The sequence below is a fragment of the Spinacia oleracea genome, chromosome 4 (genome assembly GCF_020520425.1).
Source record: "Spinacia oleracea cultivar Varoflay chromosome 4, BTI_SOV_V1, whole genome shotgun sequence".
NCBI classification, from domain to species: domain Eukaryota; kingdom Viridiplantae; phylum Streptophyta; class Magnoliopsida; order Caryophyllales; family Amaranthaceae; genus Spinacia; species Spinacia oleracea.
In genome coordinates, this window is record NC_079490.1 from 185590096 (window position 1) to 185616995 (window position 26900).

The 26900-nt window shown below is 34.3% G+C and overlaps 2 protein-coding genes and 1 non-coding gene across 3 annotated transcripts; 1 reads left to right on the plus strand and 2 right to left on the minus strand.

Moving 5' to 3' along the window:
* Nucleotides 1-691: 691 nt before the first annotated feature.
* On the minus strand, nucleotides 692-6803 carry LOC110792897 (casein kinase 1-like protein HD16). Its single transcript, XM_021997718.2, has 16 exons — nucleotides 6150-6803; nucleotides 5466-5594; nucleotides 5313-5386; nucleotides 5145-5214; nucleotides 5000-5055; nucleotides 4844-4915; nucleotides 4261-4355; nucleotides 4098-4161; nucleotides 3881-4010; nucleotides 3587-3805; nucleotides 3350-3501; nucleotides 2782-2956; nucleotides 1964-2054; nucleotides 1706-1875; nucleotides 1119-1307; nucleotides 692-1032 (listed from the first exon to the last, which is right to left on the minus strand). Exons 1-16 carry the CDS (start codon nucleotides 6216-6218, stop codon nucleotides 973-975), a joined length of 1815 nt encoding a protein of 604 aa, XP_021853410.1. The 5' UTR covers nucleotides 6219-6803; the 3' UTR covers nucleotides 692-972.
* A 12606-nt stretch (nucleotides 6804-19409) lies between these two features.
* Nucleotides 19410-19493, plus strand: TRNAL-CAA (transfer RNA leucine (anticodon CAA)). Its single transcript has one exon. It is a non-coding gene; the product is annotated as a tRNA-Leu (tRNA).
* A 1737-nt stretch (nucleotides 19494-21230) lies between these two features.
* Nucleotides 21231-21848, minus strand: LOC110792893 (uncharacterized). Its single transcript, XM_021997715.2, has one exon. It carries the CDS (start codon nucleotides 21846-21848, stop codon nucleotides 21231-21233), a length of 618 nt encoding a protein of 205 aa, XP_021853407.2.
* Nucleotides 21849-26900: the final 5052 nt, after the last annotated feature.

A 26900-nucleotide genomic window follows, 5' to 3' on the forward strand; every position in this document is an offset into this window, starting at 1 on the left:
CGGGCAGATTTTATTAACGCGGCCCAGCCTGAACCCAGCCCGCCTTTTGATCAAGTGTACCTTTAATCAAACATTCAAGACCTTGATCTGTATGCTTTGATCACTATTTTTTGTAATACCTTGCAAATCTAATATCTTATCGGGCACATATATGAATGAAACCTGTATTTTTGTAATCACTATTTTTTGTAAATGAGTTAAATATGAACTGAAGGATTTATTTACCAAATCTAATATCTTATCAGGCACACATGAATGAAACCTGTATTTTTTTTTTTTTTTTTTTTTTTTTTTTTTGCCTCCTATACTTTGAAATTTTCATTACTTCAAGCTTTTGTATTTTTATACGGTAATACGAAGTGTCCTGTCGAGTTGGAACCCCGAACCAAAAAAGTTGGAAGGTAAAATCCTTTTCACCAGGCCGAGTATTGCTCGGTTGAAACTTTCCTGTTTATTCAACCTTTTCCCATTAGTGTCAACTTGAGCACTAAAAAAATCAATTTAAAAATCTTTTAGGTTAAAATTGGATTGGTTATACTCATACAGATGCAGATCAGACTTGCAACAGTAGCATTATGCATTTTACACCACCATAATGGCCGGAAATATCATCCAATATTTCCCAAGCACGAAAAATACACAGTATCGAGGCCTAACAGTGGCGTAACAACCATGTCGTGAATGCGCAAGATCAAGAAAATACAAGCAATTTGCTACTGAATATACTATCATCTTTTGAATAGAATGGACAACTTATCAACATGCAATTCGATGATGTACTAGTGTTTACAGATAAACTAGCTAAAACCTATACAAAATAGGACCCTTTTTTTCCAGGGGTCGATTCACAAGAATTAGTATACTCTTGAACTTCACTTGATCGTGATTACAATCCCGTCAAAATTTCTCCTCTTTTAAGAGACTGGTTAGGCAGTTAGCATCAATTATTAAAGTGTGTTTTTATCACTCGGATTAGGAAACTGTCCTTCCATAACAAACGGAAGAGATATAGAAGTTTTTTGCCCATTTTTCCTGTAAAAATCCAACAAAATATGTTCAATTTTTCCGTGGCCTGGATTTTTTTTAAAGGGAAGAGGAGAAGAGGGAGATAATCTAACCTTAACGTGTGTGGAAGGGAAGGTGGATGTTCGAAGAGTCTCTTGACTTTCATCCTTAATTCTTCGTCTAGAAATACTAAGAATAAAAGCAGCCTGGTCAGGAGTTGCTGCAGAAGCCGTGATACGGTACCCTTGTTCCCATCTCCTGTGAATACCTTCACTGGGGTAGAGAAAATCTAGTTCGACAACCTGAATTTAAAATACATAAGTCTAAGCATAACTCAATGAGCGACGGAACTAAGGCTCTGTTTGGTTTGGTGTTAAACGTTTTCAGTGCAAAATGATTTTCCATGGAAAATATTTTTAAGGGAAAATATTTTCAAGGGAAAACACAATTTCAAACTAGTTTTCTTTTGTTTGGTTCCTTAAAAGAAAATGGGAGAAGATGGTGAAGATTGAGGGGAAAAAGGGAGAGGGAGGTAAGGAAGAAAGGTGGAAAAGTGATTTTCCTGTTTTCCATCCCTTGCCAAACCAAACAACATAAAATGGTTGAGAAAGGGGAAAATCGTTTTCCGTGAAAACGTTTTACACCCTACCAAACGGAGCCTAAAACATAAATCATGGAGCTGAAAATAAGACAAAAAAACCTGGCTTGAATATAGTGAAGCACGAGAGAGGCCACGAGACATTACGATTCCCCATTTACTTCCAGCTGTTGCCATGGAGGTCACAAAGAAGCCTTCTTTCCACTTCTTATTTATCCACTTGTATGGAAATGAGTCACTGACTTTATACGATTGTTGCGAGTATGGAGCTCCTGGAAGTCCGCAAATGACATCAGAGATGTATGAAATTATAAAAAAATGCATAATATTCGAGAGAAACGAAGAGTATAATGGCTAAACCTCTTGACATAACAATCAACGAGTGCCCATTACTTGTTCCTGCAGCTGCAGTAATATAATAACTTCTCTCCCACTGCTCCATTATCCATTCCTTCACGAAACCAATAAAAAAATCCATCAGTAACACAAAGTTAAGTCACGGAATTCAATGAGCAGCTAAAAACAAGTCACCGTGAAACACATTTCCAATAGCAGATTCAGATATATTGCTGTTACATCATAATACGCAGATATGTTATAAGGTACTTCCTCCGATTCTTTATTGTTGCAACATACCCCTCTACACGGTATTTAAGAAAGTGGTACTTGAGTGAGACCACAACCACTTTAATCACATTACTTACTTCATCTTAGGTGTAAAATTGTAACTTCGTATAAAAATTGTTTCCATTTTAGGTGTGTTGCAAACTTGTAACTATTGTGACATTTTCATTTTAGGGAAGTGTCGCAACTATATAGAAACGGAGGAAGTATATACCAAAACAGAATGCTTTTAGAATGTTGAACTACTGAGTACAAGGTACATAGAAGAACAAAGGAAAGAAAATAGGTAGAGAAATGTTCTTGCATCATGAAATCCAGTGTATTCATAATAGAACGTCGTCCACTGTTACAGATATTTAGAGGGGTTATTTTTCCAAGGGAAATAGAAATAAGTTAGTACATCATAATTCACAAGTCACAACTATTACTACAAACTGTATTTTCAAAGAACCAATGTTAAATCCTCCAAGGATATATCAACAGTAAATCAGTTACAGTACCTGTTTATCTAACAGGCCTCTTAAAGTCAATATAGGTGATGAAAATGCACGTACCTTTTTGAAGAAACACGGAGAGTGCTGATAAACTTGAGCAGTAAAACCACTACCAGCATCCATAATAAGGGACCACAGGTTATCATTAGATGCCAAACTAGTGATGTACATAGAATCGGCAATTCCTTTATCAATATGTGAGTCAAGCCTCGTATCGGTAACATTATAGTGATACCTACAATAAAATATATGACTGTGAAAACTCGCCCTCTATATAAAGACTCGTACATAAACATGTGCATGATACAGACACACAGAACTTATGTGTGTGTGCGCCAAACTAATGTGTGTAGGAATAAAATACAGGTTGTATTCAAAATGACCATTCAAATAGAATTACAATAGTCATAGAAAAGGAAAACATCTGTGTGGCTGTGTACATGAAATAATTAAGGTCCAACACGGACAAATGAAAGATAAATCTTCAAAGACAACATCTAATTCCAAAAGAAACTAATAGAATCAATTAAGCTTGCACACATTCATTGACTGGGGCAAGAAAAGAAAAAGTAATTCACGAAGTGAAAAGCATATCCATAAGGCCATAATGTCAAGTGCACTAATATACCTTTGCTTCATCGGACGTCGAGCATCATAGACAGTGATCCATTGAACTGCAGACATCCCCAACCGGACTTTCTTTTTTACCTGTCCATCTTCATCTTCATCCTTGTCCTCATTGTCTATAGTGAGCCGACCTCTTTTTTTACCAACCTGACACTAAAGCCTCAAAGTAAAAATTACAGTAAAAATAATCTGGCCATTTGTAGGATGACAAGCCCAGTGAGAAGGATTAAAAAGATACCTTCTGTGCACCATCAATATTTACTGGCCTTGCATCAGGATTTGGACCAACAATCTCATCGAAGAGGGAAATATATTTTGCATAATCAGGGTCCTCGTCAAACTTCAAATTCACTATATGCTCAAGAAATTCTTTGAAAGGCTCTGGACATGAGGTACACAGCCATTCCAGAGACGTTGCCATTTTCTTCTTGCAAACAAGAAAACCTTTATTGTCTCCCTGAGATGAAATATAGCTGATTACAAAGTTGCCAAGGAATTACAAAAATATAAATGTTACTCTGACAATCCAGACCTGATAACCTTGCCACGGGAGGCAACCACGAATGAGAAAAATAAGGGTATAAGCCAGAGATTCTAGATCATCTCTTCTGCTGCTAGTTCTCCCTAAATGAGCATGGACACTAGCATATCGAACTGTTCCCCTGTAAGGTTAAAGCAGGACAATTAAACTTAAGAGAATGGAAATTGAGTGAGTTATTGACATTTATACAGAAAATCAAGCTTTTTACCTAAACGCATCTGGCTTCTGGTCATACCCTACATGCGCACCTTTAGAATCTTGCCATTTTGTTGCTACATCAGATAGAACACCAAAGTGTCAGATATAAATGAAACAAAAAGAGCACAGAACAATGAACCATATGATTCATAGCAAATAGCAATATAAGTTACCTAAACCGAGATCTGCAAGGAATAACTTCTTCTCATCAGGTGTTCCAGGAGGACCCATCAGAAAGTTTTCAGGCTTCACGTCTCCATGGACATAACTGTCAGCCAGAGTAGAAAATTAAAGCTCAGAACAATACTCCAAGATCACATTGAATTTCATTACTATATCACAAATACAAAAAGGCCGAAGCATCGCGTACAAAAAAGAGTTCCAAGACAAAACCAGAAAGCAGCTTATACAGTGTAAAAAAGAACCCCGCATACATAAACCGATTTTGTAAATTTATTGTAGTATGCAATGGCGACGGGTTCAACAACTTCTAAGTGATGTAATACACATAAATCAGAAAGATGCATAGGAGAACAAGCAAACAAAAAAGGAGGGTAAAAGTATGAAGCAAGAAACATACTATGTAAGGTAAAGAATAAGGTTTAACTTATGACAAATTAAATAGCATTATGATCAAAACTCACCCACTATATCCAGAAAGAAAATTCTTATCATGCCACCAATCACAGAGAAGAAAACAAACATACACTATGAAGAACAAAAACCCAAATGAATAAGAGTTGCTAAGATGCTTACCCTTTACTGTGTATGTTTTTCAATATAGAAATTGCTTCAACCGCAATGCAAGCAGCCATGTCAATCGACACTCTACAATCCAACGCAACAAATCAAGAAAATATTTTGAGAGAAACACAACTTAATACAGACAAAATAACGAGAATTAAGTCTCACAGTTGGCTCTCATTTTTCCAAGTATCAAATAGACTAGGTCCAAGCATATCCATGACCTGATAATACCGTAAGATAACCATCATTGATCTCGAAATTACAATGCAAACAAATGATGTAAACTTGCAAGTAGAACCAATAAACACACCATAATGTAGTAGTCTCCTTGAGATCCCTTGTAATGTACTCGTGGTACACCCTGAATTCCACTCAGTTTACTGTTTAACAAATAAAGCATGATAAAACTCAGCCACCCAAAAAATACAAAAATTTAACTGCGAAAGAAAAAAATAACAGGAACACACACAATACATACTTGTAAACCTGCCACTCAAACGGAGGACCATTGCTACACCCTTTGCTACTTTTACGCTCAAACTTCAAGGCTACCTACAAACCAAATTTAATATTACTGTTTTATAGAGATGACCAATTAAGAAGCATGGAATATATAGAATAGACAGCATACTTCAACAGCACCAGGGCCTTTCTTCACGCTTGCAAGCCCAGAGACTCGGCGACCAACATAAACTTGACCAAACCCTCCCTTTCCCAGCTTTTTTTCAACCTTGTACATTGGTGAGCCACCAACCTGAACCTGTACAAAAGACATAAACCACGTCAGGATGATTCTAAATTTGGAAACACCAGCGAAGGGAAACCCTTAACATCAACTGGAAAAAGTTGCATTTGAGTAGCATTGATAATAATGATATACAGGAAAATAACAGACTGCAAATGTAGTCTGCTACATAGAATCCAACTCCAACAGCTCATGCTGCCTGAAACTCCAATTAGTGATAAGCAACATCTGTCTATAAGAAGTTCCTATATACAGTTATAGGGTGACCAATTTTCCGCCTTCACTTACTTCAAATTCTGGCCGAAATCATAATTGATACTCCATATATCAGTTATCATATATGGTTTAAAACAGGGAAATCTTTAAGCATAACCAGTAATCAGATGGCACATGTAATCTAAGAAATCCCCAATTATGGTAGAATGAACCCAAGCAACCATTTTATAGATAAATGCAAACCAAGTTTAGTTTCATGACACACCAAAAAAACAAAAAACCATACAATGGTTCATCAGTCAAATATCAAATCTTTCATTACATAAATAAAAAAAGAGGACTAGAAATGTATACCTGTTTGGGCACAGAATCGGTACAATTTTCATGCTCACTGCCCCTTCCCTCGCTATCAAACACCCCCATTATCTCTTCTAACCCTAAACTACCACCACCACCCACAACAACAACAAACACCAACAACTAACACCGGTGCTTCAAAGACTGCCGCAGCTAACACCGGATTCACCACAAATTACTGCTCCTTTCTCTAGTTCTCCCTGCAACCGGCCTTATACACTGCCGCCTCCGCTAACTCTACCACGACGCGGTGAAGGCGAATCTGAGCCTTAGTTTGTCTATCTCTAATAGCTCACCTTCTCTCACTAAGTCTCACTCTCTGCTACAACAAAATTTCAATCCAGCAACAAATCTGAAATTTGAGTACCTAAACAACCAAAATCCGCCGGAATACAGAAAATCCCGACGATCCACAGCGCCGATGACGGCGGAGACAGTCGGAAAATAGAAATGCCGGTGAATACTCTAGCTCGATCAGTCGAAAATCGATGTCAATTGAAATCTCCAGTAGCAAAATGGCGAATTTGGGGGCTGAAATTGAAGAAAAAAAGCTAGGGTTTGTAGAGAATAGTGGGGAAATTTGGGGATTTCTGGAGACGTACTCCGCAAGAGTTGTGGAGAGAGAAAGAGGAAGAGAAAAAGTTTAGCTCGAAAAATAATTGTAAAAACGACTATTTGTAATTTACTGAGAAATAGTTTCGCATTAAAATTAAAAAAATAAATTGTTTAGATAAAATATGGACCGTCGATGGAGAAGGGTAGTGGATGGCGGGATTAAGATTAAGGCGGGAAAAGGCTTTGGAGTAAAGTATTAAGGGAGGGAAAAAAGTTATAGAAGCATGCATGATTATGAGTTATAATCTTAATTAGTCATAAACTTTGCTGCCTGATATAACTCTCGGAAATGGTATTGAAAAGATACTGGCTTGAACTTCGAAATATCTTTCTCTATATCGGCAATAATGTTGAAAATTGCCCAAGGGACATTCCACTTCCGCTTGATAGCGTTGATGACGCAAAGATAGCGTTGATGACGCAAAGATAGCGCTTTCAAGTTTCGACAGTGAGGTGTTTGACCCCAAGAAATTGTGCTCCTTTGATACGTTCTCGGAATGCGAACAAGATCTCTGAATTGGATCCTAAATTTGAATTCGCACCCTCAAAATTAAAAGGATACCAAGATGATATCTAATAACGAAACCCGGCCCTTTATTTGAGTTCTTATTAAGATAGTCATTATTTTAACTGAGTTTATCCAAACTTATTTACTGATATAAGTGAAATTGTGAAAATAAGGTAATTGAACATAACAAAACATAAGTTAGATCATAAGTTAAAGGGTCATAATTATACAGGCCCTTTATTTGGGTTTTGGTCCAAGTGTTCCTAAGATAAGCCTTATTTTTAGTTTCAAGTTATAGTAGACTCAAACCTTACTTTTATGAGGTCTGAGGTTTAGTGGACTTGGCTAGTTAGCTTTTACTTTGGGCTGCAGTAAAGAAGTATTATTTGGGCTGGGCTGGACAAAAGCCTGTTAAATATCAAGCTAGCACTCGCATATCAAGTAGGGTTGTCAAAAACTGACCCGATCCAATCGATTTCTGAAAAAAACCCGAAGTAACCCGAAAAACAAAACTCTCGCATTCAATCTGCATAAGCATAATGGCCCCGCACAACTACATTATCCTATTATACCCGAACCGATTATACCCGATATGTAACCGAACGATAACCCGATTTGACACCCCTACGTATATGAACATAGTCTCCAATCCTAAAAGATTGGTCATCCCCCAAGGGCAATACCTCAAAAGCACAATTTTTACCTTACATGGTAAGGTGTCATCGATTGTTTGCATTTTTGCATAACAGAGTAGTAGAATTGAGTGTATAATTTCCTTCATATCTTAGGCTTGACTTTGGATAAAGGTTTCACCCATCTCTGATAGTGGACTTAATTAAAAACTCGCTCTTGCCCTTCAATATATGCACATGACACACACATTTAAAAAATCTACCGTTTTGATTAAAAGGGAAAAATAAAAGTGGAACTCCTTTAACCTAGTGTTTGCTTACAATAATGTTGTACTCTGTAACTTTTATATTGTATTTTTCACAAAAATAAATAAATTATATTGTAGGCTTATAAACAAGCATCCCTTTTTTTTTCTTCTTTTTTCTTCTGATAAAGCTACCTACCTTTAATAAACAAATAACAGGCGCGAACGCACGGTACATACCACCTCATGGACGCCCAATCTTAAAACCCATCTATGTACACCATCAAATTAATAATACATGAAACCATGTAAAAATCTAACACCACAATCTAGTGACTATATTATTAGATTCATAGATTGCCACAAAAATGTTGCAATATGGAGTACTCCTTCGGCCCGGCCCCTACTACAATTATATAAGGTATGTTTGGCTAAAGTACTTAAAGTTCTTCTCCTTTATATTTAATTTTTTCCCCCTTTGATATTAACGTTACACACGTGAAATATAAATTATTAGTTACTTTGTGAGGCCCTAAAGTAGGAAAACGATTAAAGCACCCTTTAATATGAAAAAAAAAAAACTTTAAGTCCTCTAACTAAGCTACTTTAATGGCTTAAGCCTTGTTTGGCTGCATTTGTAGTTTGTGGACACGCTGCGACTTTTTTTACCTGGCAAAACTCGAAAAAATGATTTTGACTCGTTTATTGTAAGAGAAAAAAGGTGTGGACTCTAGCTACTATATGAAGCTGTACTGTGTGCCAAAATCAATTTATAGAGTGCCCAAAATCAGATTGTTATTTTTTATTTTTATTTTAAATAAACAATAATAAAAGTTAATTCATGATGTACGTGTATATATATACTTTGTTAGATTACTTAACTTTTTACACTCTTGTTTAAGAATTTCAACAAAAATTCACCATCATGTTTTTCACAAGATGATCATTTATATAAGGTCGAGGTTCATCAAAACTCTATTTTTTCTATTGCCAAGATCATTTACAAAGTGTGAAGCAATCGTGATTTAAAAAATCGGTTATATCTGTTAGGGTCTAATCAAATAATATTTTGTGCAGGGTCATTATGTCCATGCGGATTGAATGTGTAATTTTTTTTCGAGTCACTTCAATTTCTGTTGAATGTCTATCGAATCGGGCTAATTACTTACCGCCCTATCTAAATGTACCTAACTAGATCGAACAACCTTTTATGCTACTCCGCATTCAAAATCACCAGTGTTAAAGTGAACTTGCGCTTAATATGTACTTCTTCCGTTCTACAATAGATGCATCATTTCTCATTGCACGTATGCCAACGCGCTTATTTGAACATTAATATCTCTAAATACGTGTAAGTAAAAATTAGGAAATTTAGTGAAACACTACCTTTAAATTTGGTGGTTTTGTGAATTGCTACCTTTTAAAAAGGAAATTATATTTTATTACCTTATAAGTTTGGTTTGTTTGACTAACACTACCATTTGCCCTTTTTTGTTAATGTTTTACGTCTTTGGACTCCACTACAACGGTTATTTAATATGGCAAATGCACAAAATGACAAATGAACAGAGATATTTAAAAGAATAGAAGAAATACAGGACGGAAAACATTAACGAAAAACGTCAAATGGTAGTGTTAGTCAAACAAACCAAACTTATAAGGTAGTTAAATTAAAAAAAAGTTTTTATAAGGTAGCAATTCACAAAACCACCAAACTTAAAGGTAGTGTTTCACAAAATTTCCTAAAAATTATAAAAAATTGATATTTGGAATCCTTGCATTAATACGAATTTAACAAGATCTCATTTGACTATGTTTTTTCTTAAACAACAGTGAAAGAAAAGTTGTCAAAGTTGATTGATGAATAGTGCACAAATGAGAAATGATGCATCTATTGTAAAACGGAGGAAATAAGTGTTATTATATTGTACAGTTGTACAGTTGTACACTTGTACGTAGTACTAGTCTATAGGCCCAAAGCAACCCATCTTTTTGTAAAGTCTGCTTTAAAGTATAAAAGTTGTGTTTTTCACTTTGGCTCACCACTCCAAGTGGTTAACAGCAGCCTCCTAATTAAGACTTTTTGTTACTTGGAAGCAATTAACCACATTTACTTCCCTCATTGTGGCACGTACCTTGTTCTAGTGTTTCTTTACCAACACGAATTCAAAAGGTCCAATAATATAGTTTTTGCAATACCCTAAACCCTAAGATCCGACCCGATAATTCGACTCGAACCGACCTCAAGTTACTGAGAGAAAACCCTAACTCGATCTGAACCGAACCCGAATGATCTGAAATCGGACTGATTTGACACATTTATCATATTTTATTGTAATATTAAGTTTTACAATATTTCTGACATTTTTTGACACAACCCAAAATCAACCGGAAACTAAACCCGAACCTGACTCATTGACCCTACTTGCCACCCCCTACAGGGGCGGATCTTTGTTGTGGCTGGGGTGGGCCTGGCCCCCCCGGCCGAATTTTTTTGTAGAATGTTTTTAGTTACGGTACACCCTAAATTTGTGTATAATTGTATAATTACACAGTATATTGTTTAATTTTTTTCTACCGGCCCCCCTCGTAAAACCGTTTAAGGTCCGCCACTGACCCCCTACTCATCGTTCTCATCAAATTTCTCATTTTCTCCTTTCCATTCTATATAAGTTGAAATACACTCCAGTTGACCAATTAATTAAATTGGTGAAGGTCGTGTCTTTATGCGATATGATTAAGTATTTGTCTAGGTATTTTGCTATTCACTAGGTCACAAGTTCAATCATATCCCTGTAAATAGCCTCTAAACTTTAAGTAAATGAGGATATAATGTTGCGTTTTGGACATTTTTGTTATAGTACTTCCTCCATTCCACAATAGATGCATCATTTCTCATTGCACGTATGCCAACGCGCTTATTTGAACATTAATATCTCTAAATGCGTATAAGTAAGAATTATAAAAGGTTGATTTTTGAAATCTTTGCATTAATACGAATTTAACAAGATCTCATTTGACTATGTTTTTTCTTACACAACAGCGAAAGAAATATTGTCAAAGTTGATTGATGAATAATGCGCAAATGAGAAATGATGCATCTATTGTGGAACGGATGAAGTATATTGGAGGCTTGTGCATTGGGTACGACCTTGACCTGTTAAATTGATAATACTTTGAAATTAGAAAAGAAATGCATATACTCCGTACTAATTTCTAATCTTTGTTATTTCCCCGACAGTATACATAATACCAATTACTACCTCTGTTCCTAAAAGTTCTTTACGCTTTCCGTTTTAGTCCGTTCCTGAAAGTTCTTTACACTCCTACTTTATTCCATTTTTACTCTTATTTGGCCCACCATAATTTACCCACTCACAATACTTTAATATTAGTTTCCACCCACTCACATTGTTGGACAATTTATAGCCACTCATTTTCCATTTGTTACCCCACCATCACATGTTCACCAAAATTCCTTAATTACCGTGCAAATAGTAATCGTAAAGATCATTTAGGAACGGAGGTAGTATATAGTATGAGCATAGCATTGTTTTTATTCATTGATGCGACTTATTTACCTTTGTTGAGAAAGTGTTTGCCGTGATAAGATTAAATTAGGAAGTTTTTTATTAGTTAGGTTAATTACCTCAAATGATTTGATTAAAACGTTAGTGCATTACTATTTTATATAATGGCTTACAAACCTTTAATTAGTTAGCTAGTAAACCGGTTTAATTGAAGTGCACCTCACTATCATCATAATAAAAGTAAATAAAAATTAAAAAATCGAAAATTTTAACTCGTAAAACATGAAACAAAACCTTTTTATTAAGATGAAGAAAACCCAAAAATAAAATTTGTTTATTTAATTTGTGGTTCCTTAATGTGCTTAATCTTTTGCTTTATATATAAGTTCAACTTATTAATTAAAATTTAATTTGTAAGAAAAGGAAAGGAACACACGTAAATTGAATGTCAAAATATAATTGGTGGAAGTGAACAATGTTGCGGAAAGATAGTTTGACTATAACCTCGATAGTCAATGATTGCATTTGTAATTATAATATGTTATATAAGCTTTAATTTTTAAAGAGAAATCATTAGCATTTTCGGTACGTAGTTCTAAGAACATTGACACATAACATAAGTCGTACTTCCTCCGTCTTTTAATACTCGCAACGTTTGTTAGTTTCACGCATGTCAATGTACAACTTTGATTATTTATATCTTAAATTCTCTTTATGCAAAAATTATAAAAAGTTAATATTTTGAAAGTACACATTGAGACGAATCTAACAAGATCCCACATTACTATGTTTTATCTTATATAAAAAGCACTAAGAATAGTCAAAGTAGATTATATGAATAGTGGCAAAACTCCAAACGTTGCGAGTATTAAAAGACGGAAGAAGTATTATACAAAGCAAATCCTTCGTTACAAAGTATTATGTTGCGCTCCGTGGTTATATACGTGTAATTCAATGATTTTGTTAGGACTTATAGTACACTAGTTTTAATGTGCATAGTGTGTCGAATTCCAGCTAGCTTGGTTGATTAAAGTTACGAGAGTGGTACTATCAAGACTTGATGTCGAATCTTATCAACGAAGTACGTACATCACCCATAAGCCTTTCTATACAAAAAATTAATTAAAAAAATGTACGTCTGTTTGTTCTCTTAGACTAGTAAGACCTTATTTTTTTGCACAAAAATTTTCTGAACTGAACTGGATTGAATACTCCTAAATTGAAATGAACTGAATGCTCTAAAACTAAATTGAGATAAACTAAATGCTCCTGAACTAAATGAAATGAATCATTCTGAAATTAAAAGGACTGATAAGTCCAAAAGAACAAGGCTTAATAAGGTAAACTACTACAGTATATGCAGTTGTGGGTGAGGTTACCAACAATCGAAGGTTTGTTGACTTCTTGTTGTCGTGTCATATGGTTTCACAAGTGTTGATGTTGATGATTTGGCTTCTCCATACTTTTGGGTATATTAATACTCGCACCGTTTTGACTGGACACGCTTGACAATGCACAATTTTGACCACACATATCTTTAACTATATATTATAAAAACGTATAAAAATATTAATATTTTGAAAATATATATTAAGATGAAGCCAACAATATATTGTATACTAACATTTGTTTTCGTATACTATAAATAAAATATGGGATCAAAGTGAATGATGTGAATAGTGCAAAAAGTCAAAATGGTGCGCGAGTATTAAGGGACAGAGGGAGTATGCTAGTTTGTATATATATAGCTTGTAATGACTAAAGTAGCACTGGGGTGTTTTTCAATGCGGTGCGGGGTTCTAGGTTTTGCCTCTTTTGTCAAGTTTTTGGTACGATGGAGGTTAGTTTTTGGAATTATGGGCGGGTATGGTTTTCTTTGGAAGTTGACCTCCTGTCGTGAGGTTGTTTGTTTCCGTACTCTAATTTCTAAATAGTATATAGTTTTCGTCGGTTTGCGTAAAAAAAAATGTGGGTGATGAATGAACTTAAAAATATTATCATGTGTTTAATGTGTCTATTGTAACTAAAAATGTGAATAAAGTAGCATGAAAATAGCAAAGAGGGAAAATGTCATGAAAAAAGAACCAAGGAGGGACACTAAAATGAGAAGCAAGCTAGGAGGGGAAAACAGGATTTGTATTCAATGGGCCGGACAACAAAAAAAACTTGGTCAATTTCTAAAGAAAGGAGGAATGAATTTGCCTTAGCAACCAAGTATTGGTAAAAAAGAACGGTCAAAAAACATGCAAAAAGCTTTTGAGTTTGGGAAAAGAATAGGCAAAGAGCCGGAAAATAAAGTCACTTCAACGGTTGAACACAACCATGCAAGACTAATAGTAAAACATAGCATGGAAAAAAATAAAATAAAAAATACAATATACTTATAATTATTCCATACGTTCCATAATAATGGTCCAATTTAGAATTATAATATTTTTAACAATTGAGAAAAATATTACGGAGTATAATTTTTTTCCAATGTATAAGAAAAACATATTCAAAAATGATATAAAATGTGCATTGACAAACATGAAAAATAGATAGTAGAATATCATTATGGAACATGAATTGAGAAAGTATATATACTTCGTATGTACTTTCTCCGTTCCTTAAATATCACACCATTTTGTTTTTTACACTGCTCATACTACGACTTTTTGGCCATTTTCCATGATTCATATGTAAGAAAATTTGTAGTCATGTGGGTCATGTTAATTCAATTCGTATCGATATATATTTTTTAAATATCAATTTTTATAACTTTTACTTATACACAATTTGAGAATTAAAAGTCAACGTAACGTTTTAGAGGAGTACTCCCTTCGTATTTATTTAAGGGATACACTTGTCTTTTCCGGCCGTATTTATTTAAGAGATACACTTGTCATTTTTAGTAACTTATATATCAACCACATCATCTAATTAAATAATCTATCTAATATATCTTATGTCCCACCATCTTATTAAACAAATAATTTCATAACTACACCCCACTCCCCACCCCATAAAATGACATGGTTCCCACTTGTTTTTAATTATTAAAATATATACCCAACCCCACTTTTTTATTACTTTATTTCATTTAATTATTTTTCTTAAAATGACATGGTGCCCGGCTAAGTGTATTCCTTAAATAAATACGGAGGAAGTAAAATCAACCATGATGCAATATTTAAGTAACGGATGAACTATATTTTTTAAGGTAAAACGACGATGGCCCCTTTCTAAATTAAAGTGATTGCGGGTTAAATTTTATTCATAATAATGCAAAAATCAAATTTGGAATTTCAAGTTTCAACTATATTAAAATGGAAACTGTTTGTGTTGTTTCACTTAATTAAATTTTAATGTAAGTGTCCTAACCTAGTTAGTGAGATTTTTCTAAAAGTTGTGTTCCGGTAAGATTTGGGAACGGTTGGAGATGTCTTGCTGGTCGAGTGTTGCTGTTATCCTGATGATATCCTGCGCAGATAACAAAGATGAACTAGCCTCGAGGGTGATTCGAGGATCCCCCCTCCGATGCTAAAGTCAGGTATGATGAGTAATAAGTATTTTGGGTTTAGTGGAAATGATTGTGTTTGCGTACCTTTTGTAATAAATGATGCCCATATATATAGGCGCGGGTCGGGTGTACGGATTAATAAGGGTCCTACCCGATTGATAGCGACCCGTTGACTCCTTGGTTTCCCACGTGCCGTCCTCCTACCAGCTTCTTAGGAATGCTGGTAAGAAATAAGACTGCTGGTAGGAATATTTTGCCTGTAAATCCTTACTGGAAAGGGTTGATACCGGCATCCTGGTAGCACACCCGTACAAGTTGATATTCCAAGTAATATATATTTACAATATTGACCATAATTTTTTTTAATAAGTTAAGGAAAAATAACTTAGAAAACGCTACGTATAAGGGGAATACCTAAGCAATCATTTTGCACGATATAATCAACGATAACTGCATGCGGACTACTACAAGATCAATTAACATACTAACTAAGTGTCTTACATTTGCTATCACCGGACAATATTGACCACTATAAGAGACAATTGTTATATAATAAATTTAACCAAAATGTACATATAATAAACTCAATAAACCAAGTTTGGTGTATAAACAATGATTAATTAGTAGTACTACTATACGTACGGACTACTTCGTATTAATTACTCCCTCCGTCTCTTTTTGTTTTTTACGTTTTGTATTTTTCACGCGTTTTAACGAATAATTAATTTGCATCGAGATTCCTCAATTTTTTTATTTAAACAAGATACATTACGTTTATTTATAATGTTTTCACTTTTATCAAAATTCTGATATTGGGAAATGAAATTTTTTTAATGTCCCAATGGAAAAGTGTGAGAGATTAAATGACCCAATAAATTTAATTGGTTAAAATAATAATTGGACACAAATTTTGATAGAATATAAGTTATTTATGTGATAATATAAAAAGAAATGTAAAGAACATTTTGAAATACCCAGAAAGAAGAACGTAAAAAACAAAAAGAGACGGATCGGAGGGAGTAGACTATAAGTAAATGATGTAAGTACTACGTAGTTAATTGTCACAACATTAAGAAGACATTAAGCCAAAGATTAGTTCAAAAGGAAGACATATGTCCCCTAACCCAAATTAATTGTCACAATATTTCACTCCAAAGGGTACTCGATCATTAAAGTCCATTTTGCCTAATTTCTCGGATTTCTTTCCATTAATTAGATTAATTGGTGTCGCATGCAACTTTAATTAGTGGAATTTTCCCACTAATTAAAATATAATTTACAAAAAAAGTTAACTAAATCTCACAAGTTAAGCAAGATCTTCACCAATCTTCGCCCACAATCTCACAAAAGCAAATCCATTTTGGGTTTAAATAATATAATTTGCTTTATTTTCTCTAATGCGTACAAATTGAATGAGTTTGATGTTGATTGACGTACGTAATGTTAAAATTAGAAAGAAACTTCACTATCGAATAATTTAATGCCTAAACAAGCTAGATTACGGAGTAAATTAATAACTTGGTGTTAAATATTGTCGATATTTTTTAATTAATAAAATAAAAAGATGATGACTATGATCGCGATAATTTTATTGATTTTCTCATGAATTATTGATTTCACAGCGGCTGACAGCACATCAAATTTTACTTCAACATTTTCAAACTTATATGAAAACAATTTAGATTGCTACACGTAGTTTTAATCTACTCCGATATTGCTAACAATTCATTTCCCTATTTGCAATTTCACCTACTTTTATTTGGCCTTTTAGGGTTTCAAATTAACTTGTGCTAAATAATTATAAGACTTATATTGAGTTGGATTTATATCATGAATTATGAGTAGGGAGCCGAGTAAGGGTTTCTAATAACAAAATAAAAATTATACTCGTAATTTTTTTCTCTATTATAGTACCATGCTATTTCGTGTCCATACTGACCAGTACGTAATGTGCTATAACCTATAGACCAGTTCGACCTAATACTCTGTAACATATTTATAACTACATAAGTTTATTCAATTCACACTACAAGAAATTGTACTATTAACGACGGGAAATCCCATCGCGAAAGACCAATAATCGTCGATTAACGACGCGATTTCCTGTCGCGAACCCGTCATAAAAGGGGGCCGTCATTAATAGGAATCCCGTCGTAAATCCGTCATAAACCCGTCATTGTTTGGTTGTTAGCCCCGTCGCAAAAGGCTTTTACGACGGGATTTTTCACCCGTCGTAAATAGATTGTCGTTAAAGATACATATGCAATTAACTTGCATTGTTTAACGATGGCAAGAATTCTAGATGCCAAAAAGAAGAGTTGAAATTAAAGCTTGAAATTTGTAGTGAACTTAAACTGAACTTGCTTTTGAGTGAAGTTACTTGATTGGGGTATTATTGTAATTTAGGCAAGTAGTAGCTGGCAAAAGTGCGAAACCACCATATATGTAGCGAACTTTTGGAATGATTCAGGAACGTTGTTAAATATTCTTTGTAATTAAGTGGCTATATTTCAAGATTTGTTGAAGGATTATGGCTCATATTAGCAAAAAATTAAAGTATTGCTAAAATATCTAAATTTCTTTATAATATCTAAATTTATTTATAAATATCTAAAAATATCAGAAGTACATAAACTCGTGACTTCTTGTAGGGAACTCATATAGTGATTATTTAGGTAATGCATGAATGAACGAACATACACTTTGCTACCTAAATTATCTAATACGTAGTACGAAGTACAAGTTGAGTACGATTAATTAATTGTTGTTAATGTAGCGCAAATCGTTTTTTAATATACTTTAAATTAGTCAAAAGGTTTTGTTTTTCGTTTTAACTCAAATTTTTTATAAGTACTTAATTTTTAGCTAGAGTTGCGAGAGGATAGCCATTGCAGCTTGTTCAACCATTATACGTTGTTATAACGGATGCAAAGAAAGATTAAATAACGTAAATAGAGAGGAAAGTTTTATTGATCTTGAGGAATGCAGAGTACATAATACAACTAGCTTGTGACCTTGAGAGTTTATATATTATCTCTAGACAGATGCGAAAAAGCCCAGAATATAGGCAAAAAACAGATAACCCTATATAGTCCAGTCGTCCAGACTAACATATACCGTAAAGTTCGGGGTCGTTGCCTTCGAACCCCCATCGAGGACCACGTTGCTTCCCCGAACCCCTAAACCAGGGGTGTCGCCTTGGACCTTCCGGACAACGAGATCCCCGTGATGGGGCGTTGCAGTAAGGGACTTGACCGAATTAAGGCATTATTTTTGGGCATATTAAGTTTGGGTTGCAGTATAGACGCCCTCTCTCTCTCTCTCCTTTTTCTCTCTTCTCTGTCATCTTTTAGGGTTTTAGTTTTTTTTTTTTTTTGCCGCTTAGGCCGGAAACAGTCTAATTTCTTCGGAAATTAGACTATTTCCGACCCTTCTTCTTGTGTTTCATTGTTTTTCTTTATGGTTTGTCTTGTTTTAGTTTTGTTCCCAATTTATTCTTGGGTTGTTCCCAATTTATTTGGGTTTTTCCTAGAGTTTTCTAGGTTCTTGATTCTCATACATGTATGGGAATTTTTTAGGGTTTCAATAATTGGGAAGGAGATTTGGATTCATACAGGTTTAGGGTTTATCATCAACTCGTCGATCAAAACAATTCGTGCGCAAATTGTGAAGGGCTCTACTTGGAAAGATGCGAAAACATCGAAAATCAATGCTCGCGTTAAGCTAGAAGCGGTGGAGTACGAGATGTGCTTTAGGATGCAGAATAGTAATTGTTTTAATTGTAACAGTTATGTATTTTCTTTGAATCTGTGGTATACATATCTATTTTATCATTGTAGATGCCGTATGGCTGATTATTAATGAATTTGTTCTTCCCCGTCCAAAAAAAAAAAAAAAAAAAATCCATCAAAAAAAAAAATATATATTGTTAAATTATTATCATCGGCGAGCCTTCCTTAGAGACCAAAAACCTTTTATAAGACCTTCCCCCCTCCAATTCTTAATTTCTATGCCGATTTCATTTTTGAAACTCAAATATTTTATCTAAAGATTGTTGGGAGAAAAAAAAACACACATTTAATTTGTTATTAGAGTCCCACAGATTATTATTTCGGTATTAAGAAGAAAGATGGCCCAACTAATTAAGTTAGGGGACCACGGAAACTGATCTTTGTATTGGATTAGCAGTTTTAATTACAAATTGCATACACAAGATAACACATCAGTCAGGATGGCCGAGTGGTCTAAGGCGCCAGACTCAAGTTCTGGTCTTCGTAAGAGGGCGTGGGTTCAAATCCCACTTCTGACATTTTTTTAAGTAATATATTTTTTTACCTTATTTCGGGTATATAATTCCTCCATCGACTTTATGCACTATTCCTATATTAACTCTTTTTTTACAAGCATATAAATACAAAGTAATAGATAATTAAAGATATTAACGGTCAATTATGCATTGGCAAGTGTGAAATGGGATCAATTAATATATTTAGTTACCGATAAGTAAAAATTATAAAAAATAAATTTCGCAAGGTATCACACGAATCTAATAAGGTATCACATGCATATATATGTTAGATCACTAAAAATAAACAAAATAGATTATGTGAATAATACAAAAACAAAGTGTTACAACTATTTTAAATCAGATAAAGTGTATCTTTATGCTTATAAGTGTCTAGAATGACTTCCCTCCGCCTCCTTTTCTTCCCCAGAGGCCGGGTATAGACTTTCCCCTCTTAGATGTTTGCATTAACGAAAACTCCGCGTGTTCTTTTTACTCGTGGCGTTATTTAAGTGTCAAATAAAAGTACGTACTAACACTACAAGAATTTGTATCTTTAACGACAACCTAATCACGACGGGTCAAAAATCCCGTCGCAAAAGTCTTTTACGACGGGGCTAACAACCAAACAATGACGGGAATAACCGTCGCAAATGTGACGGGTTTACGACGGATTTACGACGGGATTTCTATTAACGAAGGCCCCCTTTTATGACGGGTTCGCGAGAGGAAATCCCGTCGTTAATCAATGATTATTGGCCTTTCGCGACGGGATTTCCCATCGTTAATAGTACAATTTCTTGTAGTGTAATTAAATTAAAGTCACAAAATCCGGTAAGCCTTGTGCCCTTGTGTAATTATCTACAACTAAGTATATACCTATGAATTATACTTCGTATTACAATAACAAAATTAATTTGTTTGTTCATGTACATATATTTTGGTATGACAAAATCTAAAAAATTAAGCAAAACACATAAAAAGTCAACTTGTTCGACAAATAACGTTGGATACACATGTAGCTGAATGTCCGTACATGTCCAGCATATATAACTATATAAGTACGGAGTATTATCTTTATTCCCTAAATATGTGTCCATTTGCATATTATGCGATGTAAATGGTCACATATTTAGGGAATAATTTGGATACCCATAATTCAGATAGTGATTAAGTTCACATCATATCACAATTGAACATTTATGTTGAATATACTCTAAAATCCGGATTTTAATTAAGCCTTTTACAAGAATACCCTAGCTAGATTCCATGAAAACCACTTAAATTGAATGTCACGCCTTTAATAAGTTCCTAAATAAAAGGAGCAAATTAAATGGCCAACCATGTTTGATTTTCATTTTATCCTTTATTTTCTCAAAGGAATCATAAAAAGAATATCTAGCTGAAAGTACTGTACCAACTAGTACAACTTTAGCCACAAGGCCCACAACATTAAATAATTCAAATAATAATAATTCTCAAAACTTATACACTAAGGAAAAATATAGCCCGTGCCACAAATAATAATGTTACTTTTATTATTTTAAATAATTCCACACACTTACCATAAAATACAAAGTATATTCATTATTTCTATTTTCATCTTAACAAAAAAGAAAACCCTACTTTAAACAATTGTACGTAATAATATGACTAATTAAATATCACACGTCCTACAAAAACGTAGCCTTTTTTCTTCCTTTTATTGCAAAAAAAAAAAAACAATAATCTTAATTTAATTATTGTATTAATTACTAGTAATTAGTAGTATTTTTGCTGCTTGAGCTGAGAGTAAAATTTGTTAATGAAAGCCTCAGCAGCCAAATCCACATGTTTATTATCCTCCTCCGAATTCTTCACCGGAAAAGGCGAATCCGTTATCCTCAACTGCCGGACCGCCGGACTCCGTCCATACCCTAAACCAGGTAAAACCGGTGAAGCGGCGGCCAAAACACCGGTAACTTCTTCATCACGTAACATCATTTGTAGCACGTTGTTAACATCCTCTAGGTTAACATTCTCACCGTCTTCCAAAGGCAAGTATTTAGGGCTTTTATTTTTTTTATTCTTGTTGGTGAAGTAATGGCGGTATAAAGGGGTGTTGCTGCAGCTGAACTCGTACTCCCGAGGGGGGCCACCGTCGTTGTTTGTGGGAGTAGCTAAGCCGACTTGGGAGGTGAATTCGTCGTGTTTGTGGTGGTGGTGGTGGTGGAACATTAGGTTTTTACCTAGGGCTTTACCGGCGAGTTTGCCGCGCTTCATCATCAAGTTGAGATCCATGAATAATTTTCTCTTGCATAAGCCTTTCTTTATCATGAAGATAGCTACTCTTACTATGTTCCATACTTTCTTTGATATTCCTGCAATATTTGGCTCCATTTTCCTTTATGATTTTGTTAATTTGTTTTTGTATTTGTAATTTTTGTTTGAGTATAAATGGAGAGTAAAAGAGAGTGTTTTTGTGTTTGAGTTAAATATAGAATTTGAGAATTTAATTGAAGACAAGGTTTTTGTTATGAGAAGAGAGGAGAAGGATGGAGAGGGGTATATATAGGAGGGGAAAAGGTTGATTTTTTTTTTGGAAAGGTTAAAAAGATTGGAGTTGGTAATAAAATAAATAAAAGAAAATAATATATATGGATCGGGTGCGTTTGCTTTAGGGGAGTGGGTGCGCTCAAGAAGTTTCAATTTTGCTTAACTCGTACAAAAACTACTTTTGTTGAAATGTTGAAAATTGAGACTTTGTTTCGTGGAATTATTGATGTTGTATTGTTTTTTTACGCAAGTAACTAAGGCCCTGTTCTGTTCACCTTATTTCTACTTACACTACAAAAAGTTGTACCATTAACGACGGAAAATTCCGTCGTTAAAGGCCAATAATCATTGATTAATGACGGGATTTTCTGTCGCTAACCCGTTATAAAAGGGGGCCGTCGCTAATGGAAAATTCCGTCGTTAATCCGTAGTAAAAGAAATTTGCGACGGTTGTTCCCGTCTTTGTTTGGTTGTTAGACCCGTCGCAAAAGCCTTTTGTGACGGGATTTTTGACCCGTCGTAATTAGGTTGTCGTTAAAGATACAAATTTTTGTAATGTTATTTCAGGAAAAATAAGTTTAGATAACTTCAGATAAGATAAATTCAGTAAAAATAAGGGTTGACCAAGTACAACTCATAACTAAAATAAGTTTTAATAAGTTCAGAAAAAATAAGTGAAAATCAGGTGAATATATAAAACGCAACATTAGACATGTTTGAATTAGACCTGATCATGCATGGGCCCCTATTTCATGCCAAAACCCACTATTACGGGTTAATGATGGGCTTTCGGGCCGGGTCATGTAAGTTTTGAAATCGTGTCTGATATTTGTGATTTTCGAGTCCGATCAGGTTGATTTTAATCAGGTCTATTTTGAATATTAAAATAAGAGGGGCCAGGTAAGAAGGCTCAATATTAATACGAGAAAGATGGTCCTGAGTGTTAGTTTAAGCTAAGGAGTAATGCTCCGTAATATTTACTTTTTAGGCCCGTTGATTTTGTCAGAAAAAATTAGCATCTTATATTACTAAAATATGCAAATTAATGTTTACTTTGGAGTAGTATAATAGTATTAGAGGGGAACACCACTATTACCAATTGATTAAGGGTTATTTTTTGGTACTACAATGGAAAGAAGTACCAATAAAGGTCATCTCCGACTTTAGTTACGATAAAACATCATCTAATTTTATTTTTCTAGTTTTGATATGTGCACTGTTAAAGGTTAGTTATTGGTACTACAATAAGAATTAAATGTAATTAGTTTGGTAATTTACGAAAAAAATTATATTAAATTCACACGTTCAATGTTATTAAATTAAGAAAAATTAAAGTATGTAGTGTTAATTAAAATATGTCTTGAATAGGTATGTCCCCCTCTCTGCAGGATCTCGTCGACCAGTCAGCGAGTTGGGGTCCAGGGATGACGCACCCTGGTTTGGGGTCCATGGGTAACGAGCCCTGTTTTTGGGGTTTGGGGACACAACGTGCACTACAAGAATTTGTATCTTTAACGACAACCTAATTACGACGGGTCAATAATCCCGTCGCAAAAGCTTTTTGCGACGGGCAAACAACCAAACAATGACGGGAATAACCGTCGCAAATTTCATTTACGATGGGTTTACGACGGATTTACGACGGGATTTCTATTAACGACGGCCCCCTTTTATGACGGGTTCGCGACAGGAAATCCCGTCGTTAATCAACGATTATTGGCCTTTCGCGACGGGATTTTCCGTCGTTAATAGTACAATTTCTTGTAGTGGTGGTTAAAATTGAGGGTTCGGGAACAACAACCTCAAACATTACGGTACCTGTTACTATATTACGGAGTAGGGTTATCTATTTGAGCCTATTTTCTGGGTCTTTTGCATCTTTCTAGAGAGTACTATATAAACTATAAGCTAGTTGAATTATTCAATCTATACGTGCTCCTCAGGAATAGGTCAAGAATAATAAAACTTACATTTACTCTGTCTGTGGACGTAGCTGAGACATTGTTAATGAACCACGTTAAATATTTGTGCTCTTTATTTACGTTCTTTAAAATACGGCTTGCTTCCATTGTAACATGTAGTACGTAATTCTTAATTTAATTTGTCGACTTTAACTATCTACATATCTGCATACTATCTGAACTTAACTGAACTTATCTGAACTTATTTTGTCTGAAATAAGTCAAAATAAGTCGAACAGAACAAGGCCTAAAATTACAAATATAAAATTCCTCCTTTTGCAATTAATTTTCTTTTTAGTTCATGTATATTACAGAGTACTGTAGTACGTATTACACTATTACGTACGTAGTATTTGTCTAATGTCTACCTAATTAAATTAGTTATTCGGTAATTGCTGAAAAGATCGATGATATGTTTGGCCTGTCCCTCGTGTATGTGCCCTTTCAGTAGAGTCAACACTCCAACACAGTAGTACGTCCATATGTAATATCTACAAGTACGAAGTATATATTAATATATACGAGGTATATATATAAAATACTTTTTCCGTCCCTTAATACTCGCACCGGTTTGACCGGTGCAAAGTTTAAGATATTTTAATTGACTTACTAATTTAATGGGTGCTAGTTGATAGCGAGGTATTTTTTAATATAGGTAGTGGAAAATGCATGTGTAAGGGGTGGGGAGTGGTGATGAAGGGTGTGAATTTTTAAATGATTTTTTGTAGGGAGTAGGGGTGTAGGTGGGTTAGTAGGTAAGTGATCGAGAGAAATAATATAACATTGGTAAAAGTTTCCATTTATAGAAGCGGTGCAAGTATTAAGGTACGGCCCGAAAAGAAAAGCGGTGCGAGTATTAAGGGACGGAGGGAGTAGTACTTCTTCATTAACCGAATTGTACCAAAAAGTTTATTGAAAGTAAAATTTGAACACGTATATATGTTTTATTAAATCACTACAAGAATTTGTATCTTTAACGACAATCTAATTACGACGGGTCAAAAATCCCGTCGCAAAAGCCTTTTGCGACGGGGCTAACAACCAAACAATGACGGGAATAACCGTCGCAAATATCTTTTACGACGGGTTTACGACGGATTTACGACGGGATTTTCTATTAACGACGGCCCCCTTTTATGACGGGTTCACGACAGGAAATCCGGTCGTAAATCAACGATTATTGGCCTTTCACGACGGGATTTCCCGTCTTTAATAGTACAATTTCTTGTAGGGAATGATGTTCAGAGTCACTTCGGTTGCAATTTGAATATTGCATCTCTAGAATAACTACGTTATCCTCAACCAATATACCTAAATTCAACAGGAATTTATCGAGAAGGAATAAAATTAAACCCATCGTAACACAGTTATGGATCGTTTCTTTAAACCAGAAACCTTATACGTACGTAGTAAAATATTACAACGATCGAGTAATGTTTATTTAATAGATTTAATAGATGTGGTTTTACAGCTTGTAGTTGTAATTAGATGGAGATGGATTACCAAATGCAAACGTACGTCGTAGTTGTTTCTAGAATAAAGTAGTTATAATGCTTCTATCACTTACTAGTTACTACCATATATGGTGGCAGCAAAATCAAGCTGTGTGAATTGGAAATTCATCTTCATCCAGACTCAATATATGTACATACAATGTACTTGAGCTATGCCTAAGAATTAAGAAACCTAGCCTAGCTTGAATAATGTTTTTTTGGTAGAGTTTTTGTGCTCGTAAATATTTAGACAAATTTGCCAAATACAACCTAATAAAATTCTCTATTTGTCAATCACAATCTCAAATTTGCCAAATACAACCTAATCAAGGCATTATGACATCATCTTACAGATATTATGTACTTCATAATTATTTTTAATAACATTATGACATCATCTTCCGGTGGATTTTTACCAGAAAATAATTTCGGGTTGTAATTTAAAATTGACGTATAAGTTTAAGGTTGTAATTGGCAAAAATAGAAATTCGAGGTTGTAATTGGCAAATAAAGAACTTTATTAATTATTAGGTTGTATTTGACAAATTTGTCAAAATTTTAATGTGTTTATTTAAAAAAAAAAAAATCATTTTGATATTTGTTGGATGTCATTCAAATCGACCATTTTTTAATTAATATCTCTACTCTTTCTTTTTAAAAAGGTACCCGTGCTATAATAGCATATGATTATCTTTTTCATTAAAATTTGGGTAACATATATTTGTATAGAAGTCAAAACATTTACTTGAGAGATGAGATATGTTTTAATTGTGACAGGTGTTAGAGTTGTGACTACGTAGCAGAAGGAAATTATAGATACATAGATTGATCGAGAAAGAATAAAATGAGATGAAATACATGACAACAAAAACAATAAAGATGAATATACACAATTTAATTAATGTACGAAAATTTTTCAAATAGAGGCAAATAAACCCACAGAGGACGAGCACCGAAAATGCGAAAATTCCGGTGAGAAATGGGCCAAGTATAATAATGTAATGTACACGTTACATGCAGGGCCGTCTATAGAGAGGTCTAATAAATCTTCAGCATAGGAGCCCCCAATTTTTGGATCCCAAAAATAATTAGTGGCAACTTACATAACCCAATTATTTGTTATATAATTAATTGTGTAAATGTGTCATAGGTTGCAAGATCAACTGTCAATATGTACACCTTTTTTTTTGTTATTTTTAAGTGTTACTAAGTACTTCGTATTTTATTAAGAAAAGAGCCTACACGTTAAAATAAAATAAAATAAGAACAAACCTTTGAATTTTCAGAGACGGTCCTAGTTACACGTATAAAATTAATAAAAGTATATATGTCTAGTTAACTCTCATCCATAAACTTTAAGTCTCAATGTACAAACGAACCCTGCTTGTGATTAGCCAAAAACACTCTCTCTAAAACATTTCCCCTCTCTCTGCCAAAGAAGT

Coding starts and splice junctions, on each gene's coding strand:
- LOC110792897 (XM_021997718.2), bottom strand. CDS start 6,218: ATGGGGGTGTTTGATAGCGAGGGAAGGGGCAGTGAGCATGAAAATTGT. Junction 5,387..5,465: donor AAGGCCCTGGTGCTGTTGAA/GTATGCTGTCTA, acceptor TTTGGTTTGTAG/GTAGCCTTGAAGTTTGAGCG. Junction 4,916..4,999: donor TGGAAAAATGAGAGCCAACT/GTGAGACTTAAT, acceptor GTTGGATTGTAG/AGTGTCGATTGACATGGCTG.
- LOC110792893 (XM_021997715.2), bottom strand. CDS start 21,848: ATGGAGCCAAATATTGCAGGAATATCAAAGAAAGTATGGAACATAGTA.